Raw genomic sequence first — 21,117 nt, forward strand, 5'->3', positions numbered from 1 at the left:
ATAAAGCACAGATCTTAGCCAGCGTGTGGGAGCAAGGGCATCCCAAGGGCTTTGGGTCAACTAACGTGACATAGGCCCCCTTACAAATAATAGCATGGCACACAGGGCCACATGAAGCCTGGGGAGCATTGTGGCAGGAGGGCAGGCTGGTGCCAGGCTCCCAGCTTCCCAGAGGTGTGGGTACTGGAAAGACTGCCTGTAGTTTAGATTTTCTACTTCTGCAAGCCAGCTGCTTTCTTATGGAGCTTCTACTCCCCACCACCCTACGCCACCTCTCCTCACAGCTGCGGAGTAGCCGAGAGCCTACTGAAATGAGGGCCCCAAAACCAGACCCTGAAGAGAAGCGCTGACAGAGTGGACAATCTGGGGGCGGCGCTCTTGGCTGGGGGGCTGGGAAGGCCTGTGGAATGGGGGCAAGTACCCAATGAGGAGTAGCGCCCTCCTGTGGTCAGAGGGGAGAGTAAAGCGATTATGATTTTACAGGCACTTGGCATTAAAGAAGATTGATTTGTCCTTCTGATGTGTTGTTTCCATAGAAGCAGGGCTTAACCTTGTAAGTGAAGATTATAAAGCTACCTAATTCATTTAAAATTAGGCTTCAAGTATATCAGTGCTTAATGCTTAAGTGTTACTGGGGGACTTCCTACAGACATTGATCTGACTACCAGGCAGAGCCTGTGACTTTCTACCTCTGAAGACGCCCTTTCTGGTAGCAATCTAGTTTGTTTTTTGTTTTTTTAAATTTACTTCCTGAGGAGATAGAAATTCCTGTGTAAGATCAGCAGAGTAATAATAAATACGTTTTAATTAATGTCCAGCATTGACTCCTCTTCATAAACACAGGAGGACAAACACAGGCACGAAATAGGCACGTTCAATTAAAGTAATTTATTGTATTCTTCCAGAACGGACATCAGGAGCATCTTGGGGGTTGGTAACACAACACAATGTTATACACCATTTTCACAACTAGCCTTGCGTTGAATCTTTTTAAAGAACATAGTAATTTTTAAAAAATCTAAATATTTACATATTAATAAAACATATATACAGAAGATTGAGACATTATTCATAGATATGGAATATTCTTTTTTTTGTTTTTGCTAAGAAAGCCTATAAAAAGGATTTCTGAATAAAGTCTGAACAGTAGTCACAGTAAGTAAACACAAATACAATTTTAATTTACAAAATATGATTTCACTCTTGCACTTTTATGATATGTATTTCCAACTGGGGGATCCATTGCACATACGTGTGAGTTGAACAACCCCCACCCCCACTAAAGTGGTGAAAACTTCAAGTTGTTGCCCAGTCTTGGAAGGAAGTACTTTGAAGATTCGTGGTGTATATTTAACAGAGGCCACAGTTGTAAGGTGAATGTTTCTACCTTTATTAGCGACATAGTCATCTTATTTTAATAGAGTTGAAAGGTCACTAATTAATCTTTTCAATTCCCTTGAGAAATGTTTCCTGCTGAGAGGCAGCAGACAAGTTTTAAAACATATGCTGCAGAAAAACAAAAGCCCTGGTTCACAGCACTTCAAATATTTGATGAGCAGAGGAAGTGGTTTCAGAGGAGGGGTTACTCGCTGGCCTCAAATGTAAAAGGCTAACTAAGGGAGTGATGGAAACAATTGCGCTAAACCTTCCTGCTAGCTTCAAAAAGGAGACAAACACACTCACATACGAGTATACGAGATGTAGCTGTCTAGCAGTTGGATGGAACCAGCTTTGTCACCTAACAGGGATGCCTCCTGTAATCTTCGGTTGATGAGCTGGCCTCCAGTGGAAAACTGATTCATCGCAGAGCTCCCCTCCGAGCTCAGGCTTAGCTGTTCAGTGTGATATGGCACAAGTACCTTGGACAGGGGAGAAAGGCATTTAGGTGCTAGGCCCGCCCGGGCCCATCCTGATGGATTACCTCGTCCTGGGCAACCTCACTCCTCACCCCTCAGCTGCCACACCTGCAAAACGAGGGGGTGGGACTAAGGGACAGCTACAACAACTCTGGGTTCTAACACTGTATGACTTGAAGTAAGTGCTAGGGAAATGCGTTAAACAGCAGCACAGCTTTTCTTCTTTTCTACTCCCTGGGGTTTGCTGTTTCTAGTTCAAATGTCTTTCAAGCCAAATTTTGGCCTTTGGGTCAAGTGCCAAAGATTCAAGGTAATTTGCTTTATGCAATAAATGAGGTATAAATGCGATGTTTCTAAATAAAATGCCATTTTAAATTTACCAACTTATTGGAGAAATGTTTCTGTAAAACAAATACCCACATGGCATGATATATCTTTAAAATGAATCCAGATTTTAATTCATCGGTTTTATATAAAGTGGAGTGTAAAGTGTACAAGAACAAAGTAAAATACATAATATTAATTAAATACATTTGTGGCTGGTTGCCACACAATGCCGAAACACTGAACCACTCACTCAGTTAAAACCATCTGTTAAAATAGTTGTTAGGTATCCTGTAGATAACAGGTTACTTGGAGTTTCCCTTTTTTTTTTTTTTTTTTTCAGTTTCTCACCTTTTTATGAGCTTTTTGTTACTGTGTGGACACAACCTACGTGAAAGGTTTTTTTCTCCTAAGAGATCATATATGTATTGCACCTATTCAGTTACAAATAGTTATTTTTTGGGGGGGGATTAATGTCACAAATTATTTTATCTAATAACTCAGAATTATCCTGTCTCCCAAAACATCTTTTTCATCCTTTAAGCTGATGAAGGGCCAACTAGCTTGGCGTTCACAACTCCTCCCTCACTATTAGTAAGAGCCAGTCTCCTTTACGTTGTGTCTAAACAATTTAAGTTAAAACAAATATGCTTCAAAACTCCAAATATTCACATTGAGGTTATATTTTTTTAAAAAAAGAAAAAGGGAAGAGAGAGCTGCTTCTTTTTAATGGGCAATGAACCAATTGGATCAGATGTTGGACTTAAAGGGTGAGAAATCAACTATAAAAATGATTGTAAAAAATCTTATACCAAATTAGAGGCTTGATTATCACAGAATACAAAGATAGTATATGAAAACGATGCAAACAGGATGGGTGAACCTCACAGAACACTCACACTTTGCAGTGACCTGAAATGCTAACGTGGGTCTTTGAGGAAATTTCACACGGAAGAGGTACATATGCTAATGAACAGTGTCACTAAATGGAAGTCTAGGCAGTGAAATCTGGCTCTGTGTCTTCCGTGTTTTCTCTCCTGGTGTCAAATATATTACCTATAATAGAGACAAGAAAATGAAGGGGAACCACTTCTCTAAAGGAGAGTTGCACACTTTTTTATGACATGGCTAGAGGTAGATATTTTGGGTAAATGAAGAACATTGTTGGTGAGGTGTCCGTGTTTAATACTTAAATCACTAATGTTTAGCCAAGGCTTTAGTTGTGGTAAATGAGCAATTTCAGCTATTAGACATTTGTAATGTTATTTTTACAAGAAAGCCCATGAATGTATGCTATTATTAGAGTATGTCCATATGTTATCCAATAGAAAATGACTAGATAAAAATATGATTTACCTGTAAAACTGAAAATCATGCAACTATTAAGATAATGTGTATGAAAATTTGTAATAAAATGGAAAATGCTTGTTAGGTTAAAAAACAAAACTCAGGAAACAGAATTTTATGTATTTGATCTCCACTGTGTAAATCAAATAAATATAGAGAAAAGTCTGGGGAAAAGACACCCAATAATGGTAGTCTCTGGGTGGTAAAATTAATTTAAATTTTCCTTATATTTTAGTTTCTTAATTTTTAAGAAGTATATAAAAAATGCTAATTTATGACAAAAACTGCTAAGCCCAGATGAGCTCTGCAGTACTCTATTTCAAATTCAGAAGCCTCCTTATTAAATTTTAGAAAGCACCGTTACGATTTTATTTTCTCTATACTCTTTTCTTATCCCACCACAGATTGTTCCCAAATCCTGGGTGGCTTTTTGTGGTTATCAGAGCACTCTCTCCACACCTGCACTGCAGTGTGTCATGGCCTCTGCCTCTCACACTGGTCTGGGGACTCGCTGAGGGCGGGCATTTGTTCACCAGGACCTAACACAGTGCGGATATCTGGGAGCTGCTAAAAAATGTTCACTGACAAGGTTGAGGAAAAATAAATTAAAATAGGTTTTTCACCATAAAATCTGTATCCATTTTTGTTAAAACTAGACATATACAATGCCTGATCAAAAAATACGGTTAATGTTTAAATTTAAAAAAAAAAATTACAGTAAAAGACACATTGCCCTTGAATCTCCTTCAAAATACTCCCCCTCACTTTGAATACACTTATCCCATTGTTCTTGCCACTTTCCAAGGCAGTTCTGGAAGTCCTCTTTCATGAGTGTCTTTAGTTGTGCTGTCATGGCTGCCTTGATATCCTGAATCGATTCAAAACGTTTACCTTTCATGGTCATTTTGACTTTGGGGAAGAGCCAGAAGTCTCACGGTGCCAGATCCGGTGAAGAAGGTGGATGAGGACACACTGTAATGTTTTTATTTGACAGAAGTTGCCATACCAGAAGTGATATGTGACACGGAGCCTTTCGTTGTGATCAAAACATACGGTGAATGCTGCTGCCAAGTGTCATCCAACAGAAAGGCGGGTATTTTCAATAATGGGAAGTGGCCTGTCGAGCCTTAGTAACAGTGTGTGACAAGTTTCAACTTGTCCGGTGCAGTCGGTCGGGTGTGAGCTACGGTTGAGAGAAGGTGTGTTTTAAAGTGTGCTGTACTTCATCCTCCATCATGACAACGCTCCGTGTCACACATCACTTCTGGTATATGGCAATTTCTGTCAAAGAAAACATTATGGTGTGTCATCATCCACCTTATTCAATGGATCTGGCACCATGCTACTTCTGGTTTTTCCCCAAAGTCAAAATGATTCGAGACATCGAGGCAGCCACAACAACGCAACTAAAGACACGAAAGAGGACTTCCAGAACTGCCTCAGAAAGTGGCAAGAATGATGGGATATATGTGTTCGAAGAGAGGGGAAGAATTTTAAGGAAGACTAATAGCAAGGTGTCTTTTACTATAATAAATTTTGTTTTTATTTAAACATTCACCGTTTTGTCTGATCGCACTTCATAGAAATTTGCATAAATGTAATGGATTGAAACAAATGTAATTTGACTGCCCTGACCTGGTTGATTCTGGTTCACAGAAACACTAAGGATTTATATCTTTCCCCACCCTCCTCAATACACGCAAATTTGGAAGGAAAAAAAGACTTTGCAAAGCTAATAAAGGCATTGGAAAGTCTTTTAAAAGGATCAACTGTTGCCAGCTCAGACAAACACGATAAGTGAGTCTCAAATCCCAGAATGAAGCTCCTTGTGCAAGAAAGGTGGGATTCACCTCTCGGACAGTCTCCTTGGGGTGCACATGAGGAAGGAGGGATTAGTAGTCGCCTTGTATTCAGAGAAGCCACCAAACTGGGGTGTCACTTCCGTGGCAATCAAGAGACAGGCTAGTCTAATCAGGGTTATTTCAGTAGTGCAAAATGTGGGCACTAATCTGTGACTTCTTTTCCCCTTTTCTAAATGATGAACTATATTATTTTTCATGTTGTTTAGGAATTTGATCAAATATCTATCAATAGTCTAGTGAAAAGACCTGCAGGGGTTCTTACTCCTTTTCTTTGTCATGACCTCACAGGCTTGGGCAAGATTTGAGAAAGAATTCCAGGAGTTTTAAGCCTCAGTGGATTTCAGGGGGACTTACTATGGACATTCTAATTGTGGAGACTGGGAGACACTGAAATGGAATCCTACAGGGATTAGTGCATCCATCAAAACTCTTAGGATCTTTAAGAAACATGCAGAGAAAAGCTGGCTTTGGCTTTGGTATAAGAAAGCTATGCGATGTACTGGCTGGAAGTCGAGAGGCCTGCGCTCTGGCCAGGCACCAACCAGCTGTGAGACCTTGAGAAAGTCATTTAGTGTTTCTGGGCCTCAGGCTTTTTTACCTGTAAAATAAAAGGACTGGATAAAAAGAAGGAATGGGACTAGATGATCTCTAACGTTCCTTCTACCTCAGATTCCTTGAAACTCTTTTCAGTTCCGTGAGGTGGTTTTACCACCCCCGTGTTCAATGTTCTCATCTGAAACATCTCTTTGCCTTCATCTTCAGACAGGAAAATGCAAAGGGGAACAAACCGTAATAATTTCTCAAGTAATGATTTTTAAAAGCCCACTGTGTCAGATGACAGCGAAGACCGGCAGTGCAATTGCCCTGGGGCAACGGGAAAGAGGGGAGGAAACCTGGAAAGCCCGACCAGAGCAGCGTGGTATTCCCCCAAAGGGCCTCCCGAAGTGCACAAGTTCATTACTTGTTGTAGCTCATGCTTCCACTGGGAGTGGGCCAGGGGTGATAAGAACACGGCTAATATGAGTGGTCCTGATACTAGGATGACAGAATGGGAAGGAACAATAGAGATCATGCATTTCAATTCTCTTGATTCATAAGTGTGGAAACACTGGCAAACAAGAAGAGAACCCCCTTTTACATAATGACTGTATACAGTAAGAACTTGATATAAGCAGGCCCTTTTTGCACTGTGCAGCTCATTTCATTTATCCTTCGATCTGTTGCTTGGTTACTCAGTGACAGAAAGCACTTTATCATTTACATGGTTGAGCTTTCTCGTTGCTCTGAAGTTCAGTAACATACGTCTGTCCTGCACCTGTGTTCACTGCGTGGGGTGCTGTCACAGAGTACATGCCATCAGTGAACACATGAGCTAGGAGAGTGCCTACACAGACTAGCTACTCCATTCATGTTTGCTGAACTGCATTTAAAACTTACCAGCCCAAATCTAGAGAAAACACTGAGTTGAGCTTTTTTACTTGAGGGTTTTGGGGGCGCATCTGGCTTTTGTGGGCAGATAATTTTCAGGTATTCTCTTCAGGTATTGACTGGGGGCAGTCAATAAAGAGTCCTGAGGCGAATGGAGGGATTCAATTGCTGGCCACATGGCTCACTGATCAGACACCTGTCCCTCAGGCTCTCAGGTGTGAACCCAGGCAGAGGCAGGAGGCCAGGGTCAGAAGTGTCACTTGAGAGTCAAATATGTGAATTCAGAGTCTCTCTGGCTTAATATTGTGGCAGATGCTTCACTGAAATGCTGCATTCGGCCAATCTGATTAGAACATTAGCAATGTGCCCCCCATGCTAGATGGCTTGGCTTCCTGAGTCACTCAGTTAAAACAGTCCTCCCTGGGTACCCAGTCTGTGAAAAGCAATGACTGCCTCTCAAAGCCCTTTCCGGGAAAGGTGGGAAAGGACAGACTGGACATGAATTTTATCATAAAATTGGTGATCCCCGTTCTAAAGAGAAATGTCATTTCCTCTGAAAATATTTTTTAATGTCCTAAGGTTTTCTGAGGCACAATATTGCGATACTAAGTACTTAGGACTTGTTGTTCTGAAGTTTTGAAGAATATGAAACAAGAGTGGGAGAAAAATGTAGCTTTTCACATTCAATGTGAAAAATACCTCTGACGACAGGGCACTGAGGATCTTTGATTACTAGAGTCTAAGTCTGTCACAGAAGCCATTTTGCTCAAGCATCTGTATCTCTTATGTTAAAAACATTTTCAGTGCAAATATTTCCATGTGCTGTATTTTCCAGTGGGTGATGAAAATGTAAATGTGTTTTTACCTGTTGGTGGTAGAGAAATGCCGTCCAGTCTTTCATCACCGTCAGCTACCTCTGCTGGTTACAAACATAAAACACAAATCTCATTAATTTCAGGGAACATATCCATTTTACTGACTGCAGTCATACAGTTTAAAAACTCCAGTACACATGATAGTTTTCACCTTTCTTTTCCCTTTTCAGCTGCAGTCGGTTCACATTACACGTTTTAGTACTAATATTTTAAAATATTTTTTAATATGATATAAAGTTTCCTGTAGTAAAAATTATTTACCGTATGAACCTTATTCTATCCATCATTGATTATTTCAGTTCATTTTCTCTTATTTACATAGGCTTAAATATCCACCCAGAATTTGGGATGAGTGGTTTAAGTATCATGGATGGCACAGAGGTCAGTGAATTGCTATGGTAGAATTTTGCTTGTCGTCCCCAGAACCATTCCTGTGGGGCAGGCTTAGGAAATCTTGAGAAAGAATCTTTCTTTGGAAGTGACTGGAAATCCAGATTCTAGAGCTGCCAGTCTAAGTTGTCTTCAATTAAATCATAAAGAAAATCAGAAGGAATAAGCGTTCCTTCAGAAGATTCGTCATGTCTATCTTTAAAATGCAAGCAAACTTTTGTTCATCTCTGATCTGTTTCAGTCTCCTTAAAAGTCTCCCAAAAGATAGATCCTTCAGTCACAGAAAACCTTCCACTAAATACATAAAAAGAAGGTGCCCATATGTCTCCTGAGAACTGATGGGCTTGTCACTCTCCCCTGCACGCTGTGGACGGTCAGACATTTCATTACTGCAATTTGGATAATTTTGGCGGTGCTCCTACGTCCCAGGGCTAGTGGCCCCGTGGGAAGTTTCCTGCCCTTCCCGTAGCCACCTTCTGGTCTCTGCACGTGTGCAGCAAAGGCCAGTCAAATGAGGGCTTCCATTTGCATCACAATGGATTGCTAAGTTGGTGGGAAGCAAACTAACAGGGTGCTCTTGTTTTTATTGCTACTGCTTTAAACACAATCAGGGCTCAAAGGTTTCCACTCTAGTCCACACTCTTACATCTTGTCCTCCGATTGCTACACTGACATCAGTGAAAGACACACTGTCTGCTGACCTGCTCAACCCACCACAAAGAGAAAACACTGAGAAAAGACAGAATTGTCATGACCAATTTTGGTTGGAGAAGCGGAGGAACCACTAAAAATGATATTGTAGATGAATGTTTAATAACAAAAACATTCAAGCCAAACAATAAGAAAAATGGTAAGAACCAAATTTTGTAAATAGGCTTATAGATGGAATACAGGACATACTAAAATGTTAACAGTGTTTCTCTCTGGATGAAAGGTTTATAGGTATTTCAAATTTTGTTCTTCGGTTTTTTTAAATTACTCTATATATTTAAAAAATAACAAACATATTTAGAAGACATTATTTTCTTTCAATTGGTTTGAGTAAATTTAAATAGGTAGATGAACTACATGGTATTTCTTTTCATTGTATAGGATTTAAAAAATTCCTCACTAATAATAATAATAGCAATGCTAGCCACTACCATTTACTAAATGCTTACTGTTTACTGAGCATTTTACATGCACTGTGTCATCTAACCCTTAGAAAACCCCATAAGGTAGGTCTGTTTGTTATTATGCCCATTTTAACAAATGAGGAAACTGAGAAATAGAGAGGTTAAGAAATGTACCTAAGGCAATAGAGCCAGTAAGTGACACTGCCAAGAATTTGAATCAGGTTAGTGTCTGGGCTCTTAATCTCTTTGCTATTAATAGTCCAAACATCTATCACATGTATCATTATGAGCTAATTTTTAAACCTCCAAGTTCTAGTTCATTTTATACTTCAGTAACTTTCTCCACTTTACATGTATAATTGCTTTTCATTTAGTTATACCAAAAATTGATTCTGGGCCTAAGTTGTTCTTCCCTTTGTAATTCAGTTATCCTGGCTTAAAAAACAGGCTATGCAATTATGTGCTTTAGTGAGAACAGAACATATACAACCAAAAAAAAAAAAAAAAATATATATATATATATATATATACACACACACATATAATAATAAATATACATATGTATGTAAATAAATATATATACATATATACATATGTATATGCTAGCTAAATACAACAGGGCTCCGTGTCAGGGATGAAGAACATGACTGGGTTACTTAAATTTAATTGTAACATCTGCCTGTAACAATAAGCTCACAGTCTTTCTTCCGTGGTGACAGTGAAGTTGTGGAATTTGGGAAAGATTGAGCAAGTCCAATAAAAATTTAATAGCAATGACAGCTTTACTCTGAGAGCTAACGCACACACAAAATTGCGATTTCAGCTCTGAGGAAATAATCTAATGAAAATGATAAAAATCCAGACCAGGAAAGGACTCATTCCAGTTACAGAAAAAAAAATTATTACACGTGATGAGAGCCTCAGATGAATTTCTATTTGGATTCACATAACAGCCTTTCAGAGCTGCGTGGGGCTCTTCCTTGTTCTAGAGGCAGCATGGGCTTTCTTAACCCGTGAGTTGATTAGCTTGCCCAGGTGGAGTCTGTACCTAATTCCAGGAATTGAGACAAACATGATAAATAAGGCCGGAGTTGTGGAATGTCTGTGAGACACTGTACTATCTATCATTTAGACTGAAAATAATCAAGACCAAAAGCAGGAGAGCAAGAGGTATTGAGAGGCTTCTCAGTTCTTATCAGCACAACAATGGAAATGCAAGTGGCTCTAGTTTCCATTTGTTGGGGTCCCACTTTTGTGGCCCTTGAGGAGAATGAAGTGTAAGAGGAGAGGACAAAATTGGGAGACAAAACCTGTTAGTAGGTCACTGCTGATGTGCTGTCATCCTGGTCTGGTTTGAACTATATGTCGGTGTTGGTTTGGTCCTGTAGGAACCTTCCTCTTTCTCAGATGCTAAAAGAATCCGCTAGCGAGGCAGAGAAGTGCCAAGGTGCCAACCCCCAAAATGGAGGCAGATAACCTAAACCCAGTGGTCAAAGAGAAAATGGACAAAATCAAGTACGGTGATAGCTATGGAACAGGGCAGACAATGTCCTGAGCGTGTGAGAGGCTCCCAGCAGGAGGGAAGGGGTGGGGAACAGTGTGGCTTGGGTCCCATTCTGTAGAGACAGGCACGCGTGTGTGCAAATGAGCAGGTGTCATGTGAATGACCAGTACAAATACTGAGAGGGTTGAGGAATGTGTTTGCTGGCCAGTCTGTTTGCGGGAGAGGCAGGAATGTGCAGGAAAGTCCCCATTGTGTGCATGTGTGTTTTCTGGGGGGGAACGAGAATGGGAATAGAGACCAGAACTCATAAAAATTGGTCTCAGCATCTGAAATAGAAAAAAAAAAAAAGGGTGCATTCATGTATAAAATACATTGTATGGGGAATCAAAATTTAAACCGAACTTCCTATTTCCGTCACGTGGCCCGTTGCCAGGAAAGCTCTTGCTGTGTCCCTGAGAGGGGCCTGCTCTGCAGTACGCTCAGTAGATACTCAACAGTCTTCTCCCACTTTTTGCCTTGCGTCTTTAAAGGTTACTCTTCAAACTTCAACTTTTCATGTCCTTTTGGGACTCGTAACCATCTCTGCAGCTCGAGGCACGTGTTCTATTAACACAAAGTCCTCTCCTCCTTTCTCTGGGTTGTGTCTGCAGCGCCTAAGTTAGTAACATCAGCATTCTGGGCTCATCGTGCTTTCCCCTCACGTGGCAAGGAACTCCGGTATTTCTCACATTTTCCAATTACGTCCACACCCTCCCCCCCCCCCCCACTGTGGAGAAGGAAGGGACTGGGCCAGCGTCTATGGATTCTGAGTGGAGGAATTTGCTAGCCTACCTCAGGCTAGAAGCTGGTGGCACAGTTGGGACCAGTGTGTGGAGAACCAAAGGGTGGCTGTGTGGCTGGTTCTTGGGCTACACTGGCCCTTTGCCTTTCCTTTGGGCTGAGTATTAAACGTAGGTCTCCTCACTCTGACAAATTCTGGATCTCTCTCAAACCTGAATATTTATCATCTTTTTCTTGGGGGTGGTGGCAGGGGGGAGGTGGGGTCAACAGTTTGCCCCTGCAAATCAATAGGCAAATGGAAGTTCTTACATATCCAAACAGGCAGATTGGCAAGGTAGGATTTAGGCAACACGAGACCAACTTAATACTAGCAAGGAGACTACGTGGGCTTCCAGGCTCAATAAGCAGATGCTTGCTGTGTAAACCAACTGGGCAATTGTGTTTGATAACACCTGTCGTTCAACTGTAAAATACAATGTTTTTTCCACCCCAACCCTTTCTTGGAGACTGAAATCTAAAGGGGCTGAAGTAATAAAAAAGGGCCTTTGTGAGGTAACTTAGGGCTTGAGGCAGGAGATGTTTAGCACAAGAAGGGGCTAAGAGACCCCACTGGGAGGAGTGAGTCTTCCTCGGTTCACATACCCTGTGTGAGGTCAGGCGCCATGATACAAGACTCTGAACCTCCCCAGGAGGAAGGGAGAAGAGAGGAAACTGGGAAGGGGACTAAGAAGATGGGCCCGGGACAGAGAAGGAAACAAGAAAAAGGGCTTTAGGAGGAGAAAGGACAGGCACTGTGGGACAGCCACGTGAGCTGCCACATGCGTCCCGGGAGCCCTGAGGACCTCGTTCTCTGAGGACAGAGCTCAGGGACATTGCTGCCCCATGGTCCTGGGATCAGTATTTGAACCTCAAGGAACAAATGGATGGCATATTCTCTGGGATCTCACATGACCTAGATGAGCTAAACAATAAGACCTCTTAGTTGTGGACTATTGTCCCTGCTTTTCCTTTGATTGATTCGTTGGTTCCTTCGTTGTTTCCATGCTGTGCCACACATTGCTCTAGACACTTGGGATAGAAACATGACTCAGATGCAGTCTCTGCTCCTGAGGATCTCATGGTCAGTGGAGCAAACAGGTGGGTGACTATTCCAGTGGCAGAAGCCATCAATGAGGGCTCCGGGAGAAAGGAACTTTGGGGACGCTGTGACAGGAGGAAGCATTGTTTTCCAGGCAGAGAGAAAGCATGAGTGCGAGAACCCAGCATACTGCAGAATGGGGAGGGTCTGGGGTGGCCCGAGGAGGCACGAGGCCTGTGGCCAGAGGTGAGGCTGGCAAGGGGGTGCGGCTCCCAGCAGAGGCCCTTGCTTGCCCTGCTGGGGGTGGGAGTGTAGAAGGGACTTGACTTTGAGCTGACAGGAAGCTAGCAGAAGTGCTCAGTGGTGGTGGGCATGACTGCATTTCATTAGCAGAGGCACAGAAAACGAAGTCTAGGGTCTCAGGTCATGGCTATGTCCGGCTGCTCACCAGGGAGCCATTGATGAGGGGACATTTCAAGTCAGGAGGGAGGATCTGGAAAGAACAGTAGCAAGGGTGGGAACTTGGGAATGCTGGGTTTAAGAGACAGCTGGAAGAGTGAGGCAGTGGAGACCAAAGCATTGCCAGAGAATGAAGTCATAGAGCCCAAGGGAAGAGAGTTTCCAGAAGGATGAGACTCAACAGAGTAAAAATCCACATGGAGGTCAAGTCGGACTGTTAATATAAACAGAAAGTGGAATCCGGTCATTGGGACCAGCAAGCGCGCACATCAAGAAGTGAGGTCAGAGGGAAAGTGCGCTGGATTCTAGTGAACTGGGATGGGGGAGCCCACAGGGGATGCAACCCTTTGGAAGGAATTTGACCAACAACGTTAGGAGAAAGATGGCAGTGGTTTTAAGAAATGGCAGGCATAAAGGAGTTGTTTTGCTTTTGGTTGGCAAAGGGAAGGAGGATAAGGTCGTGAATATTTTTTGAGCATCATTATGTGTCAACTCTGCATTAGTGGCATTAGTTACATTGTCTAATTCTAACTCTGAAAACTCCCAAGGAGGCTGTTAGCCTGTTTGTATAAACAGAGAATTTGAGGCTGAGAGAGGTTGATTAATTTGTCCGAAGTCCCAGGGATCTGTAAGTGACAGATCAGAGCTAGGAATTCAGACTTGTTCTTTCCACGATAGCATGCTGTGTTTATTTGCGATGATTTGTAGATGAAGGAGAAGAAGGTGGTGAAAGCTGAGAGATCTAGGAGGAAGACGGCCAGATCACGTATTACCCAAGCTTGAAAGCTGTTGAGCGTGAACTGGGCATTATTACTAAGTACGTGGGGACAAGAGCGGGAAAGCCATCTGGCCAGGCACAGCAGGCTGCTTGGTCCCCTGACCTAGGACACCAGGGGCCCACGGAGTTTTATGACTTTCTCAGCCACCTCCACCTGCCAAGCACTGCTGTGAACGACATGGACATTTTCAGAGAGGAAATACTGGCTTCGTTTATAAAGACATTCTTGTACAGTGTATGCCTGGAGCCTCACAAAACGCTGAGCCCGGCTTTATTTTTCCGTCCGCTTCATGATAGGGACACTGAGGGTTAGAAAGATGGGGTAACATGCCCAAGGCCCAGAGCTGGTAAAGAGCAGACGTGAGACTTGAAAACCAGGTCTTCTGACTCCACTATGACTTATTACCTAAGGCAATAATACATTTTTTAGCAATTAGAAATATAACTAGTCTGTTGCTCTTTATAAAAACAGCATCAATTAAGTATGAAAGGAAGCAAAAGATTAAAAGAGATGAAGGGAAGATTTTTAATAAAAAAATCAGCTACAGCTGAATATTTTCTTTCGGACATGACCTTGGGATGTGGAGCTTTGTAAATTCCTTATATAGCTCCATCAAAGGTCGGTCAGAGGACGCGCAGGTGGAGCTTAAGCCTCCAGAGATGACCCCATGGCTGACTATTTTAGAGTACTGATAGAGACTTTTAGACAAAAGAGCTGAAAGGCTTTTCATACTGAAAAACCACTTGGTCCCTCCATGCCCGTGTGTCTTGTTGTCACATCAAGGGCATCCCAGCCTGTGCCCGCATCTCTCCCTGAGGCCGTCAGCTGTGCTCCTCCACAGGCATGGTGACCACTATGCCCTGGGAGCTCACAGAAAGGGATCTGTTAGTGACACAGTCTCACGCATTTGTTCTCATGGACCCTCATGACATCCAAACCTGTAACATTTCAGCATCTATGGTCTGTCTCCCAAACTCTCACACTCTAACCACAGAAGCACAGAAGGCTCTGAGCAGGCCCAGCATCCTGATGTTTGATCAGGATTAAAAAAATAATAATATCTAGAGGTCTGTGACCTCCTAGAGATGATTATTCTCATACAAAGGCAGAAAGCTGACTTCAAAGGGATTCTTCATTGGTAAATTGGCCCACTGTCACTTTGGGGAAATTGAGACTTGAAATGACTGAATGGTCATAATTCAACTAGAATTTATTTTTTTCCTGGAAGATAATTCCAGAATCACCAAGCCCAAATTATAAAAGTTAAAATACACATACATAAAATATATATATTTAAAATAAATAAATATTTGACTTAAAATCTCTTTCTATTTCATGTGGTGTTTCTGGTAGGATGCTTACTATTTAGTACTACGTTTAGCAACTAGTACTTTTTAAAAAGGCACACAGATCCAAACAAGCAAAATCAATAGGCAATAGACACAATTCACAAATTAGAGACCCAGTTTCATACATAAGACACGTAAGCCCACAGATGAGATTAGCAATCTTTTTCCTTTATACTATTAAAGGTAAATGGCCTGACATAATTTTTTACTTTCTAATTTTTGGGTGAATTTCAAAATTCATTTGAATAAGACTTTAAAGTACAACACCATAGAACATTACATAACACGTCTCCTTCTAAAGACAAGAGACAACGGGACACCCTAGAGCAAAGCACTATAGTTTGCAATGTCTGAGAATTCAATAAAAGGCTTCTGCAATTATTTTATTGCAGTTTATTCGTACCTGAGCCTCTTTTTAACCTTCTTCTGGCCAGTTTAATTTGATCCTGTAGAATCTGTACCCAGTCTCTTGGGCCAGGGAGTTTATCCACATGATTAGCAGTACAGTACTTTTCTGTGAAGACTGAAAGAAAATATGAAATATTGTTATATGCTTTAACAAATAAAATAGGCAGATCTGAAATAGCAGTATATGCCAAGAAGAAAAAACAAGTATATTGCTAAAAGACATCAGTTCTGCCGTAGATAGCTTTCCTGTCCGTATTACATTCCTTTGGTGAAGGTGGAGCTTGGCAGGGCTACATAAAATGTACTGATTTCAAAATGAAACCAGCTATAAATATTTAGTAGTTTTTATGGAAAGTGGAAAGTGCCTTTTCTACTTGCTCCACGGTCATGTGTAGGAGACTTATCGGCAGAGAAGAAAATGCTTCCTGTGGGCCCGCTGGCCCCATGACAAAATTCAGCAAATGTATTAAAATATTTCACTTTTTTGTTGTTAATTCAAAATCTAATGCAAAATTATGCAAAAAGATGTTCTCATAGTGATTCCTACTAACTCAATCAGTACTCAGAATAAATAGGATGCAGTTGTGTCTTAATGAAAATTCCATTTCTACTTTGCGTCAACGTCTTGCATATTGTATTGGTTCCTTGGAAAAGAGCTACCGATTAAGCACAAAAGAAACTACGGAGAGTCACATGACAGGACAAAAGGGAGGCCAGACAATTGTGTTACTAAAGCCACACAGTGTGTGACTGCACACACAGGCGCTGGTGTTGACATGTCTGCTTCGCACACCATTCCTGAGCACTTTCCAACACGATCTTTTCAGCTTGCTCTTCGTAAGGTCAAGACCAAGTATGCAGTCAACATCACACTGCTTTCCCAGTATTGGTGATTTTAGTGTTTTAAAGGCTTCTTTTTAAAAAGAAATGACAAAGGAAAATATTGACAGATTCAACTATATAAAACTGTAAAATTTCTACTGAATGAAAAATAAACATTTCATTAGAATGAGAAGAGCTGATCACACTAATCTGACTGAAAAGGTTTAATATGTACCACCATGTAAAAGAGCTCATTCAAATAAAAGAGCAACTTCAAAATCTCTATAGATAATGGACAAAATGTATTTAGCAAAAAAAAAAACATGAGGAAAAATGTTCACCTAAGCCTCCAAATTGCAAAGCATACTTTATACCTACTAAATTAGAAAAGCAATGTTAAAAAGTGAATACTTAATAGTGATACAATTGTGGGGATGTGGTATATAAACTAGCAAAACCCTTTTTTGGGGGGAAATAACGATGGTAATATATAATGAAAGGCATAAAACTGTTATAGCCTTATATTGGGAATCTTACTCACAGAAATTTATCCTAAGGAAATAATGTGAACAAAGGGGGAAAAATTCCAAATACAAGTGCAGTTGTGCAAGAAGAGACACATGGCCCCAATGGGGAGGATGGATCTCAGGGAGAAGGGGAGAAGGATTCTTTCTAGGAAGCTACTGCAATTGTCTGAGTTAGGGCCATGTTAGTGAAGCTGGACCAGAGGAATATCCAGCATGGGCATTTCTGGTGAATCACATGACCTGGTAAATAGAGAAGGGAAGGTTTGTGAGGGGAAAGATGTATTCGGCTTGGTGTGGGACATGCCGAGTTTGGGGTGTCTTTGGAGCACCCCTGCAGAGATGGCTAGCAGGCATTTCCGTACAGAAGCCTACAATTTGAGAGACATCAACATGTATGTAGCAATTAAAACAAGAGAAAAAATGTTGATGGAGGAGAACATACTGCGTGAACAGAGCACTGGGCACAAGCACAGAGCTGGAGAGAACTCCCGTCATTGAAAGGAGATGAAAGCACAGGAGCCCACGAGGGAGCCCAGGGTGGGCTATAGTCAGGAGACATGGGGGGGGGGGCTCGTGAAGGAAAACAAGGGGTGCTGATAAAGAGGGACCTACAGTCCAAGTGCCAAAGGGCCAGGAAGGGAGATCATCCAGGGAATGGTGGGGATGACACACCCGAGTTCAGTGGGAGAAGGAAGAGAAGAAGGGCCGGAAGGGGAGGTGGGCTGAGGGACTCGACACCCGAGCATGTTTACAGGCTGAGCTGCAGGAGCAGACGGATCCAGGAAAAAAGAAGGGTACTGTCAAAGGAACCATCCCAGAGGAACTGTGAGGTGATAGGTCGGGATACAAATGGAGGGGCTGCCCTCGAACAGCGGGAAAGTTCTTCCTCTCAATCCAGAGGAAGGAAGACTGGTGCAGGTTGAGAAGCGGTCATAGGTTAGAATCATCATTCCGGAGACCTCACTGAACTCCATGGTGAGGGGAATGGAGAGTGCGGGCAAAGTCTGGAATTGCCTCTGAGAAGAACAGGAAACGGAGGATGGGAGGATGCCGAGCAAAACTGTGGTGGTGCCAACTGTCTGTAGGGGCGGGCTGTTTTCTCCCTGGCTCCTTGCGGCTCCTCCATAGGAGTACAGACACTGAGTGGTACGGCTCGTCTTGGGTTAGGATTCTGCGGGACAGTTTTGGCAGAAGGACAGGGGTACAAAACTCTTGACGATGTTGGTGCAGCTGCCACCTGGAATAAATTGCCTCAACTTTCTTTACTCTCCCTTCCTGCCCAAATCTGGGAAGCCAGAAAAAGGCTCCCCAACTAGGAAAAAAATCTAGACCAAGGGATGGAAATGTCAACAGGGTTGGCAAGGTGGTGCCATGGCGGGAAAACAATTGGGAGTATAATGCTGGAGTGTCAGTGGTGCCACAGGAGCAGTTCTGGAGAGAACGCTAAGGTGTGGTTGGGATGGACTGAAACGCAGTGGAGGTGAATGTCACTGTGGGTGGAGTCCGGACCTGTGTGGCCGTGGTCAGATGGATCTTTCACGTGGATGGTGATGTTACAAAGATGACAGTGGGCCATGGGGGTGGGAGGAAGACATGTGGCTGTGATAAGCGCCTTAGTGGAAAGAACCCATCCCAGCCCCAAATAAGTCGAGCAGGAGTGATGGTTAGGGAGCAGAATTGAGGATCAGGGAAAAGAGCCACCACTGCCCAATACACGATATGTGGGCTGAGTGAGTAAGCAGTCTCCACTCGGGAGCTGTGTAGAGGAAACGACACCCGTGGGCTGACTGTGCTTTTGAATCTAGACACCTCAGGGTCTTCATTTATTTTGTGTCCCTCAGAGCACCTGTGACAGTGCCTTGTACTGATAGTAAGAACTCAAACGTTTGATGAGAAAACAAACGTATTTTCTACTTTTGTTTCCAAGGGAAGCCAATACCACAGTTCACAAATGTAGACTAATTGGGAGAGAAAGGCCTACCTGAATTAGACAGAAGTCTTAGTTAACAGCATGTAGTTAAGGAAACAGGTTTTATTACATTCAAATGCCCAAATGGCATTTATTCATCAGAGGATTGCCAAAACGTTCTCAAAATCCTGTTTTAATGAATAGAAAAAAATTCCTGCACTTAGCACCCTATTTGTTTATATGAAAATGTGTACTACAGAAACGACTGAATACACCATCTTAGCCGGTAAACATCCCTCTCCTTGTAATATTATTTACATAATGAATTTCCATAGCAACCCCTCTTTTCTTAGATCGTGAAATGCAGGTGTCTCAATGAGCACCCATTAGAAGGCAGTGGTCCCAAATTAATAAAGTGGATTTGGGTCATGCCCACATCAAAATGACTCCCGGCCACCATGTGTGTCAACAGCCAGGATGAGGAAAACCAAAGGGAAGGTTCTGGAATGTTTCTTCCCACTCTGTGAGTGGCTCCCAAGCAAATCTTTCTAATCTAATCTGGAGCTCAAGTACTTTTGTTCCTCATTAAAAAGGCAACAATTTCCAGTTATTTTTTCTCTCCTTTCAGTTAAAACTTGTTTCAAGAAAAAGAAGCCAGGGAAGGCTCTGTCTCCTGGGTCTGTGTGTCTGAGACCACTGAAAGCACAGCACTGGGCTTCTCGAAAAATACCTATACAAACAAATATTTCCTCTGGGCCTATTATTGACATTCTATGCCATGGTTTCACACTTAAAAGAGACTTTTAACTAGAATTTATCTACTGAAGACAAAAACCTATTCTCTTACATGCTTAGATGAGGCCTTAGAACAAGGCCAAAAGATTGTCATTGTATCGATCTGAAAACGCTCAATATGCCATGTGAATAGAGGTATTGAGTAAGCAGAATATATTTTTGCTATCTGAATCTATAGCTAAAGGTCATACTATTATACTGGTAACAGTTCCATTAGAAGTAATGATGTGAAAGAGGTATTGCATTAATGCACTGGGCTTCCTACTCTGGTAATAGTGGGTCATTAACAATCATAGTAGAACAATTTGCATTTATCCTTAGAATGCAATAGGTCCTAAAAAGAAATCTGCTTGATGCCTTTTCTATTTTATTATATTAAGGAGAAGCAAGAGCTAATTTTAAACAAGTCCAAGTCATCGGAACAAGTGGATGAAGGCCAATAATTAAACTAAATAAAAGAGTTAAAGCATCTACACTGCTTAATATAATTTGAGGTCCCACGGCACAAAGAGTATGTTAAGTCACTGGGGAAATGACAAATGTTCAATTTGATCTGTACATGAATAATGACTTTTCTCAGATGCTTGCATTCATCTGAACCGTGCCCTTTAATTGTATATAAATAATGAATGAGCTAGTGGTGGCTGAGCACACCCTGCCCGAGGAACGTGACATTTAATATAATCATCAATGAACACGGCAGTGTATGGCGTGCTGAGCACAGAGCGGATTGGCAGGCTTCCCCAAACAGCTATCTGTTCACACAATAGTTCCTACGTAGAAGACTCTTCCCTCGGATTTTTCTGGCTCGCTATGTTAGGAAAAGCAGAATATGGTATGGATTTTTCAAAGGAGTCACTGGATCACACAGACATTTGAAGAAGCAGGAGTGTAGTAGAGCTTTAATTTCACTGTGAAATCCTCTAACGAGGCAAAAACTCTGGCCAGCAGTCAGAACCCAACTTCTGATGACTCAGTTTTAACTTCTGGTCAGACAAGTGGAAGTCAGGATTGCCATCAAGCAGTATCGAAACCCAGGTCCTCATTAGATCTGCCAAACTCCCAGAGCTTGAGAGGGGTCAAGGACGAGGATGAGAAAGAACTGTCCGCAGTGGGATCCTGGGGGTGACTCGTGGCTGGGGGTGTGCAAAGGAGAGGGAACCCTGGGACCAGCCCACCGGTGGGGGTGGAGAAGACTAGATTCCCTCCAGGCTGCTAGTATTCTACCTTCTCACGTCTGAGTGAGTAGAAAACCAGCACCTCTCCCACATTTTCCTCTTTTCCTCTTTAAAGCTATTATTTGAAACTTCCCATGCGCCAGGCACTTTATATCTATCTCATTTCATCTTCGAAGTAACCTGATGCAGCAGGTATTGTGTCCTATATTACCGATGACAAGTCAAGTATGGACAGGTTACACAACTGGCCTAAGATGACACAGCCAATACGGGTTCTTTTCCACATAAATGATATCATTTTTAACTTATCGTTGTAGATGAACACACAGGTT

General features: G+C 42.1%; 1 protein-coding gene across 8 annotated transcripts in view; it reads right to left on the reverse strand.

Moving 5' to 3' along the window:
• Window positions 1–873: 873 nt before the first annotated feature.
• The window catches only part of BEND7 (BEN domain containing 7), an 81,480-nt gene continuing 61,236 nt past the window's right edge, over window positions 874–21,117 (reverse strand). For 2 of the 8 annotated variants that reach the window (XM_088788988.1, XM_074324764.2), the window contains exons 7-9: window positions 15,550–15,669; window positions 7,683–7,733; window positions 874–3,236 (exon numbers count right to left, since the gene is read on the reverse strand). In XM_088788988.1, the coding sequence (XP_088645114.1) occupies window positions 3,175–3,236; window positions 7,683–7,733; window positions 15,550–15,669 (233 nt within the window). In that variant the 3' untranslated portion in view covers window positions 874–3,174. Of the gene's footprint in view, window positions 5,988–7,682; window positions 7,737–15,549; window positions 15,670–21,117 lie in introns of all 8 variants that reach the window. The other 6 variants (XM_088788987.1, XM_074324763.2, XM_074324768.2 and 3 more) reach the window with 5 other exon arrangements.

Source organism: Rhinolophus sinicus, chromosome 1 (genome assembly GCF_057876585.1).
Source record: "Rhinolophus sinicus isolate RSI-liver-muscle chromosome 1, RSI-T2T, whole genome shotgun sequence".
In the NCBI taxonomy this organism is placed as follows: domain Eukaryota; kingdom Metazoa; phylum Chordata; class Mammalia; order Chiroptera; family Rhinolophidae; genus Rhinolophus; species Rhinolophus sinicus.